Source organism: Aegilops tauschii, chromosome 2 (assembly GCF_002575655.3).
Source record: "Aegilops tauschii subsp. strangulata cultivar AL8/78 chromosome 2, Aet v6.0, whole genome shotgun sequence".
Classification (NCBI taxonomy): Eukaryota; Viridiplantae; Streptophyta; class Magnoliopsida; order Poales; family Poaceae; genus Aegilops; species Aegilops tauschii.
Genome location: NC_053036.3, coordinates 177,349,425 through 177,359,132, shown reverse-complemented (window position 1 = coordinate 177,359,132; position 9,708 = coordinate 177,349,425). Strand labels below are relative to the sequence as shown.

General features: G+C 46.4%; 1 protein-coding gene across 4 annotated transcripts; it reads left to right on the top strand.

Moving 5' to 3' along the window:
• Window positions 1-1,387: 1,387 nt before the first annotated feature.
• LOC109747933 (uncharacterized) lies at window positions 1,388-6,478 on the top strand. Of its 4 annotated transcripts, none has more exons than XM_020306978.3 (9): window positions 1,388-1,916; window positions 1,992-2,029; window positions 2,105-2,170; window positions 2,587-2,660; window positions 2,923-2,967; window positions 3,072-3,190; window positions 3,627-3,713; window positions 4,127-4,244; window positions 5,992-6,478. In XM_020306978.3, exons 3-9 carry the CDS (start codon window positions 2,160-2,162, stop codon window positions 6,015-6,017), a joined length of 480 nt encoding a protein of 159 aa, XP_020162567.1. In that variant the 5' UTR covers window positions 1,388-1,916; window positions 1,992-2,029; window positions 2,105-2,159; the 3' UTR covers window positions 6,018-6,478. The 4 variants fall into 4 exon arrangements, with proteins under 4 accessions (XP_020162567.1, XP_073364393.1, XP_073364394.1 ...); XM_073508292.1 differs by having other exon boundaries at window positions 2,797-2,967; XM_073508293.1 differs by having other exon boundaries at window positions 2,587-2,673.
• Window positions 6,479-9,708: the final 3,230 nt, after the last annotated feature.

The following is a 9,708-nucleotide window of genomic DNA, read 5'->3' as shown; positions in this document are numbered from 1 at the left end:
GGCTAGGTATTTAAACCTGAGGACACCCAGTCCCGGACACACAGTCCTCACCGTATTCTCCTTGAACTAAGGTCACACAGACCTCGTCCAATCACTCGTGATAAGTCTTCAGGTGACTTTCAAACCTTCACAAACTCGGTCACTCGGCGATCCACAATTTCCTCTTGGATGCTCTAGACCATGACGCCTAACCGTCTGGAAGATGCACAGTCTTCAAAGGTAACAAGCGTTGGATCCATGCAGGATCAATCTCTTCAGTGATGCTCAATCACTTTGGGTTTGTAGGTGTTTGGGTTTGGGGTATTTCCTCACTTGATGATTTTCACTCAAATTCCTCGGAGGATGGGATGCTCGCAATTGACAAGTGTCAGTTTCTCTCGGAGCAGCCAACCAGCTAGTGGTTGTAGGGGGCGGCTATTTATAGCTTAGGGAGCAACCCGACATGATAAGACATAAATGCCCTTCAATGATATGACCGTTAGGTGGGTAGATATTTTGGGACAGCTGGCGCATAGCACAGCAACGGTCGGAAATTTGAGTATCAAATTCCTCAGGGCTATCATGTTCCTCACTGTGTAGGCAATCCGTACTGGCGAATTCCTAACTCCTCAGTCAGAACAAATTCCTTAGAGACCAGAAGAACTTCGTCTCTGTCACTGAAGAATATGACTGAACTGTGTGAGATTTCCAATGGCTTCACTCGAAGGGATTGGTAGGTGTAGGATTTTGAGTTGAGCATCACATGGAAATTTTTTCTTAGTATTTCCTCGACCTCCTTTAACAGTATGGTGTTTCTTATGACTCAAGAAAGAGAAAATGAAACTACGAAAACAAAAGTCTTCACGCTTCATGTTCCTCAAATGAATACCAAGTCTTCAAGGTCACACCAATTTCTTCACTTTCAAAGTCTTCAGAAATACCAAAGTCTTCAGTCGAAGAACTTTATTTTTAGGGGTCGACTTTCTCTGTAAATATCAAACTCCTCATAGACTTATAGACCTGTGTACACTCATAAACACATTAGTCCCTTAACCTATAAGTCTTCAATACACCAAAATTACTAAGGGGCACTAGATGCACTTACAAGTACAAAGTTAGTACAAAGTTGGGTCATACCCTGATATAAGTATCTAGGGAGAACATGGGCCTCCTCATAGCTCAGCGATTTCTGGCCGTCGGATCTCTTGTTTGATGCGTTTTCAGCCGTCAGATCAGACCACTGGAGGACCTCGGCCGTTGGATCGATCCGGTAACACTGCTACAATGAATAGTTACCTCCCGCTGTAAAAGATCTCGTGCCACCGCGTGTAATTCTCGTGCCACGTCGAGGGCATTTTAGTCATTTCACTATAGGGTATAAAATCTCATCACCTCCCCGTAGAACCCTAGCCGCTCGCCCCGCCCCGCCCCGCCTGTCCCGCTCGCCGTGGCCGTGGCCGATGACCGCGGCCCTGCCGTCCCGCCCTGCCGTCTCGCCCGTCCCGCCCGCGCTCGCACGTCCCACCTCCTCCTCGCCCTCTCTCGATCTCCTCTGTGAACCCTAACCCCGCGCTCGCACGCTCGCCCTCTCGCCTCCGCCTCTGCTCATCCTCGCGCCGCCGCCTCCGCCTCTGCTGGCCCTCGTGCCGCCGCCACCGCCTCTGCTGGCCCTCGTGCTGCCGCCACCGCCTCTGCCTCTGCTCGCCCTCGCGCCGCCGCCACCGCCTCTGCTTCTGCTCGCCCTCACGCCTCCGCCTCCGCCTCTGCTCGCCCTCGCGCCGACGCCTCCACCTCTGCTCGTCCTCGCGCCGTCGGGCCGTTTCCTCCTCCACGCCGCCTTGGTGCTCATCAGGAAAAGCGCGGCTCGGCGCCGACCCTCGCGAGTGAGGTAGGACGCGCGCAGGAGGGAGCGGCGGAGCAAGGTGGGGCCGGTCGAGGTGAGCTGCCTTTCCTCTTCGCGTGTTAGTTTTCCACGTTGTTCTTAGTTGATCTGTGATCTTGTTTGCGTGCAGGTCTCTGTCAATCTGCTGTTGTGGTCATCGATTTGCAGGTATATGTGTATGTATGTGCTCTTGTTGGCTGCTAGCTTCTCCTCACCTCTGATTTCCCCTTGTTTTCCTCGCAGATTCGTCGGGTGTTGCCGGTGCCTCCTTTGATCTGACCCGGTTGCGTCTTCGTTCATGGATCTGAGGTTAACCCCTCTTCTTCTCCTCCTTTTGTCCTCTCGTGTTAGAGTGCTAGGTATACGGCGGCATGGCCAAGTGTTGTGTGTTTGGCCAGCATGGGCCATTTGTTGTTTGTCCTGCATCTGGTAAAGGCCAAAGGTCTTTTCCTCTTTGTCTGGTCTGGTAGTGCCTGCAATTGGTGCTTCTCCCTTGGTGGAATATTTGTGTTTTGTTGCTTTTAGTCTAGCTAGGTTCCAAGGAAGGGGACATTTAGGCTTTTCTTGTTTTGCTGGTACGAGGAGACATGGCCGGAAGCACCAGCGAACCACACCAATAGTATCTCTCATTAGCTCACAAACATCTTTGTGAAGTACTACCTCCGTAGTATACTCTACTTTCAATCTTGTACTTGTAACCTATTTTGTCCTTCCCTTCTTCACAGTTTGGGAGAGATACAACAGAGAAGACCACCAGAGAAACGGTCGTCCCGGACCCAGACTATCATCGCTATACTTGGTGAGCTCTAGAGGTAGTATATAGAACATCTCTGTTCTCTGGAAATGTACTTCTATGTCAAACTGAAAAAAGATATATGTTGTCTGGTAGGCTGGTAATATGTCCATCCATTAACCACTATTTTGTCATAATGCAGGGATATCTGGTGTGTCTGCATATGCATAAAATCTTCTTGCCGCTGCACCTGTAGACCTACTGGGGCTGCTTCTCTTGTTTCATGATTCGACGGAGAGCTCATTTCATGTTTTGGATCTCTTGCCAGGTTTGTTTATGTTTTGGATTGGAGCAGCGACACAAGTAGGGAGAGGTCGTTGCCTGGACTGCTTCTCCTCTCATCATCGTGGCTTGCAGGTCGCCACCGTCACAAATGTTACTTTTCATTTACATTCACATGATGTTGTAGTGTTCCAGGCATGAAAACGATAAAATATTGTGGCCGGCTGCCACCGACCGACTCGAGCTCGCTTCAGCCGCCTCCTACGATCCTGCAGTTACTACCTCCCCAAGCAAAGTCAACCTACAACAACAAGGTGAGCCTCCTACCCTGCAGTTTAGGGAACAAGAACTATCTCGGATAATAGGACATGGTAGAGTCACAGGAAGATCCATACGTCAAACTTAAATTCAAGTATCATACTGAATCCCTCTTCTGATTTGGAGGTCTGAACCAACTATTCTAAAATTCCTCAGTTGTAGAGGTCGCATGATACTAGCAGGAGCCCTTTGTTGTATGTTGATATACAAGATGACACAGAGTGAACATTTGTGTTGAGCACATGCAAGGCCCTGTAGGTTGTCCTGGTGGACAATACTAGAAATGAGTAAATTTTCTTAGTTTGATATTGGTAATGGACAAGGCTAAAGATTTTAAGGATGTTTCAATTTAAAAATGTTTAATGCAGAAATAGGTTTACATCTTAATGCTTAAATAGTTATAGTAACACAATATTTCTCTGTTTTCGTCAGGATATCCCTTTAGCAGCAGAAGCCTCTAAAGATCACTCTAATGTGGCTTACATTGTCACTCCTCTTGGATTGCATGAGCTTATGGTGGTATGTGCTAATTAATTCCCCTATAGTTTTACCACACTAGACAATGTGTGTTCAGTACACATTATGGTCATTGTCGATAAAGAGGTAACTAGCTGTCTATTGTGAAGTTCGGCTAAATATGTTCACTTCGTCCATTTGTTAGTTCCCCGGTCCTCTTGACCGCAACCGAATAGTCTTTTGTTTTTTTTCATTGTAGCTCAGCTCTGTATGCTCCTATTTCTCAAGTGGGAGTAGTGCCACTTCCAAGAAATATGTCACTGTATGCTTAATGCATGTACCTGGATTCCCTTCTATAATGACAATAATGTTTATGCACTTCTAATTCTACACAACGTCAAATAATAGAGAGTAATCCATTTTTTGTATGTGTGGGCTCATATTGTACCTAATCTGAAAAAAATATTAAATGACAGGATTACAAGGTGTGGAGGCCGGCTCTCTCGGTTCACTCAAGAGTACCTTTGTTCTGCTGTAGCTCAAAACGTAAGATGCCAGAGCCACGACGCGAGTGCGTCTGCTTCCCGTTAGGAGGTAAGGCGGCGGATGTTATATATGCCCACTCTACCATTTTCTTTATCTAACATGTAGAGTTAAACCACTGGTTTCATATGTCCTTTATTCTTATTACTTTTAGTCTCCAAATGATATAGGAGATTCTGTTGGTGCTCTATTAACATGATTGGATTTTGTATTTTTTTTCTTATTAAATAATATTGCTCCTGCACCGTGACACATAGTCGGAGGGTGATCCATTCTATTGTATATGTGGACTCCTTATTGCCAATGTGGTCAGGAAATAATATCATCTTTAAAAATATCATTGTAGTATGAGATGGGTTCCTGAAGCAGTACCATATGTAGCCCTAGAGTTTGAAATGTGGTTGACTGAGCCGACAGTTATAGTTCACTGTGTCCAAAAGTTCCATTTCTTCGCCTTTTTGGAGAATGATGCAAATAATGTGTTTGTTTTGAACTTCTTTCAACTACATATTGCTTGCTATTTGGTGTTTAGTTTGTAGTGTTACTTTTCTGCACCAGTTGCTTTGCTTCTTGCACTAATTTTTATTGTCTTTTTTCTGCACTGATTGCTTGCTCCTTGCTTTTTTTACTTTGTAGTGTTTCTTTTCTACTGAACCGTGAAATTAGCGTGTATGATTTCTAGAAGCTATCTCTCTTTTATGCACTAACTGACTTTGTGTTAGCATTTGGTTTCGAAAAATGTCATTGTACAACCTGACCAATTCTTGGTGCTAATTGTTTCATCCTCTCGTATTTTAAGTTTGCGAATTTAAGGCTCTACCATCATACAAAGGCAAACATTCATGGGGATTTGGATTAAGTGCACCTCCTTTTCATTATTCTAATTAATGAGTGCTCACAGAAAAGGATACGGTGCTAAGATTTGCCATAATAGATTCTTGACTTGCCATAAATTCAAATAAGGATTGAATATATTTGTAGTTAAACCATTCTTGCTCAGGTTTCAGATTTCTCAATCCATATTTCTGTGCAAATATCAATTCTTGACAGGTTATTCAGTAATCTCGCACATGTTCGTTTTCTCTATATATCATCAGTATTAAAGTTCATACATGATACGTTATATTCTCGGCTTTAGAACATTAAAGTTCGTACAAGATACCTTATCATCAGTAGTAAAGTTCATACCATGTTCTCCTGCTTAGTCTAAATCAGATAGGGACTTTAAACATAATCAGTTTAGATAATGACAGGCATCCTAAAGTACATGTAAAACCATGGTATCCTCAAGCCATGGTTGGGGAAGGATAAAATTAGAAAAGGAGAAGAGGGTCCTAACATGTTTAGTACCATCTTATGGGTTGTTTTGAGGCCACAGATCTGCAGCATACTAACATCTGTCCTGCTAACTTCCCTACTTTTCTTTTAATTTGTGCTCTGAATATGATCATGTGACCTGCTTTCTTCAGTTCATTTGCTTCAGATCATGTGGCCTGCTTTCTTTTCTTCTCCATACAAGCTACATGTTACTGTTACATACATGTGGGAGCAAATTAAATCTGTCCATTGAATTGTAGTCATACTTTTCTTAAATGGATTTATTTCAAGGCCTGTTATGTATTGTTCACGTCTTCTGCCTTTCAAGTGTGTTGGTAGCACACCCTTAGTTATTAACCAACACATGTATTGTTCATGTCTTCTGCATTGTTCATTGAGCACAAAGGTATCACTATTTAGGTAAATTATATGATGGGTTATAGGACTGTATGAACTGCTAACCAATTTATCCTTTTAACAGAACATGGTTTGATGAAAGGAGGGTGATGGATGCGCCATGGGGCAAGTCACCTGGATTGTGTCGTGTTGGGAGGGTGATGGATGTGCCATGGGGCAAGTCCGTCTGATGAATGGTGTGGACGGAAGAGCGACAATAACTATGGGGTTGGTCAAAGGTTGAAAGAAATCTCTTATGTGTCTTCGGTCTCGACACCACGTGTAGGTAGCCATCATTGATAATACAAACTTTGAAAAGTTTGTTTCAAGGTTCATAACTCTGTTGTCAATGGGGAAAATGTTATCTGTTTCAAGTGACAAAACAAACTACTCATAGCAGGTTCATGTGATGTGGCGTATAAAAGGTCGAACGTCAAGACGATCAGGTGTATGTATCAAAAAATATGCTTTTGTGGAACTATATAGGTTCTTTGTCTCACACTGCTGTTGTGACTTTCTTTTCCTGTATGAAAAGTACACTATCTATATCAAACTTGATGTGGATTGATCGACCTTGCTCGCTTTTGGCACAAGTATATATTTCCATTTCCTCTGAACTTCCAGATGAATTGTTCCACTGACAAAATTCCTCGTGTTTTCTTTGCATTTGGAAAATGTGATTGCCTTGCCTTATGCCATGACTTTGACAAATAATCCCATACCAACTAGCAACAGTACCGTGCTTTGTTTAAATGCTGGGGCAACATGCTCAGCCAGGCACCACGCGGCTTGGCGCGTTTCCGATCTAGTATTTTGAAACGGAGGGAGTAGTGAGCAAGGAAGCTTTGAGAGTGGGCATAGTACGCGTTTTAGGGGCACTTTGTCGCCTCAAGCGTTAAATAGGCACACCCATAAGTGAGACTTGGACGGTCCTGGTGGTGATGAGCGTGCTTCCGTGTTCGATGAAGAACATTGAGAAAGTGGCCTCTCACGGCTCTATTTCTAGCCTAGCAAGCTACAAAACCCATGACAATGTTAGGCAAACAACGCCCCAAAGCTGCTGCCAGGTTCAAATACGACGTAGAGCGATAAGTTCACTAGCCATCGAGAGACGCGCACATCATCCACTCTGAAAACAGCCCATGAACCAAATCACATTACTAGTACATTTTTACTACCGTGTCGCCCCTGTGCGGCGACCGGGGGAAACCCTAGCGCCGCTGCGTCCTCATCCCTCCCCCGACCTCTCCTCCTCGCCGCCGCCGGGCAAAGCCTGGTCGGCGTCGGCGGCGGCGGGATCTCTTCTCCCACGACTCACTGGATCTGGCGCGAGCGGATCGCGGCGGTTGTTGGCGGCGCGCTGGAGGCGGGGCGCGCCGGCGCGAGCTTGGGGCGACAGTAGGGCTCACGCTCGCGGTTTCCCCTGGTGTGCGTGGGAGTCCGCTCGGGGAGCGCGGCGGCGGCCCTCGGCAAGCGGTGGCGGGCGCTGGGCTCTCGGCGGCGCTCCGGCGTGTGCAGCGGCGGTGGTCCCTGTGCGCGGTCGGCGGCTCCGTCTCTGACCCGGACGACGCGGGGGATGGCAGCGGCCCGGCGTGGCCGGCGATCTGGATGCGGTGGTGCCGGCGGCTCGCTGATCTGCCGGTGCTCCAGGGTTCTGCCTGGTGATGCTGGTAATGACGGCGGCCCGTGCACGAGAGTTGGATCCCTTTGAACTGATCTGGGTGAAAAGTTGCCTTCGGCGTCTGCTAAGGCCGGCGGTGGCGGCGCTATCTGCGTCGTTCCCTTCTTGAAGGCATCGCCGTGGAGAAGTCCAAGGCCACTCTCTGCTACCTCCGGGGAAAACCCTAGATTGGATGATCGGATGACGGCGGCGCTCTGGTGTCGTTCCTTCTTTGGGGGTGTCATTCTTGGAGGTACACACGTGATCGAGGGACCAGAGGACGGATTCTTTGGTAGAGCGGTGATTCATCCTACACACTGATGGCGACGGATCTTGACGGCATGGTGTAGTGCAGATTCGGAGTTCGCTGTGGGAGGATGGACTCGCGCAGGAGGACGACGCTGTCGGGAGTCGTGGTGGCGTCGGTGGCAGAGAGGCCTGTCACGGTACATGCAACAGTACAACTCTGAAGATGGATTGATGGCAGGTGGTTGCGGCGGCCTCATACCCGGCAGACGTCCTGGTTGAGGAGTGCGCCGGACTGGTTGATGCCCCATACCCGGCAGGCGTCCTGGTTGGGATCTCAGGTCTTAGATGTTTAGGTTTGGCTGCGATGTCTGTTTAGTATTAGGCCCAGACTATCTGCGCCCCTTCATCAATTGGATAGGTGTAGCAGCAGTTGTTGCTTAGACGGTGACTTTAGTTTTGCTGTTGTTTGATTTTGTAAGGTCTTGTGAGAATAATTAATAAAATGACCGTATGCATCGCCTAGATGCAGAGGCCCGGGGTCATCCTCCTTTTCTAAAAAAGTACATTTTTACTACCGAGTACTGACTAAGGAAATTGTGTGTGTGTGTTGCTAGGACAATCCGGTGAGAAGCATAGTAAAACTTTCATTGTTATTCTAGGCTCAGCATGAGATTGTTGAACTATGCTGCCCAATGTTTATTTTATAGTCAGCCGCGGAAAACACCTACAAAACTAGAGATAAGGTGAGTGGGTATCTTTGATTAATGTTTGTGACATAATGTTAATGGATCGCTTAGTATGGTTTTGTATGACAGCCAATTCACAAAGGCAAGAGCCCCGTTGACAAATGATAAAGAGTGTTGTTGGTTGTGGTAGCTTTTTTTTAAAGTAAATTTTGGTTATTGGTCCATAATAGACTAGGGATGGGGGAGTAAAGCATTATACGTGATTTAGTACCCTGCTCAACCTTCTTCCTCTTGGGCGTTTTTCCTTTGGCTTTGGACTTTGTCTTAAGTTTTTGCATCTCTCTTTGACTTATTGGTATGTTGAACCTAATAAACTTGTAGCAACTAGATTTTGCCATATAGATGCCACTTAGGACTTGTGGACTTAGTGAAGATTGGGAATAATTATACCCCAAAATTGCTTGGTCGTGTACCGTTCTGTCATGGTTATCACGTCTTACATCATAGAAGGTGGTGGTGTTTTTGTTTGTGGGTCTTTCTACTCTTCCTTTTGTGTTGTTATTATTCTTTCCCCCGAAAGTTGTCCGACGACAAAGCATCTGTTCAACAACATGAGTTGTGAGGCATGTATCCCCGAACCATGTACATTTAATGATTTTAGGTTCTCACCGCTTGCATGGATGGCTCAACTTTTTTTTTGAAACAAGGCAAAAGATTTGTCATTTTCATTAATTAAGAAGAGGAGTAGACATGGTTCCGCCAAGCGGGCGATTACAAATTACTCTCGTGGCATAATATTACTCAAATACTTCGCACCCGCACGAGCCCAAAGTGAGGCTTCATCCTTAATTTTGGCGATGACGACGGTAGCAGGGGCGGCGGTGTTGCGGAAGATCCTCACGTTGCGCTCGTTCCAGATTTCCCACGCAACAAGCATCATCAAGGTGTTACGAGCCTTGCGCGAGGCACCCCTCTTGTGACAAACCTCGTCCCACCAAACTCTCACCGAGGGCACAAGTGTCCAATCTGTCGGGTCGATGTCGTGAAAACCAAGCGAACTCTTAATCTCCGTCCACACTCTCACTTTGAACCGGCATTGGAAGAGGAGGTGGGCCGCCGTCTCTTGAACCTGCTTGCAAAGAGGGCAAAGGTTCATGTTAGTCACCTTAGTGTAACTTCGATTTCAGGTTATTCGAATTTGTGCATG

Excerpts from the sequence above, each read along its gene's own strand:
- LOC109747933 (XM_020306978.3), top strand. Across the intron at positions 2,968-3,071 it reads AGCGACACAAGTAGGGAGAG|GCATGAAAACGATAAAATAT; the intron begins GTCGTTGCCTGG and ends GTAGTGTTCCAG. Across the intron at positions 3,191-3,626 it reads AGTCAACCTACAACAACAAG|GATATCCCTTTAGCAGCAGA; the intron begins GTGAGCCTCCTA and ends TGTTTTCGTCAG.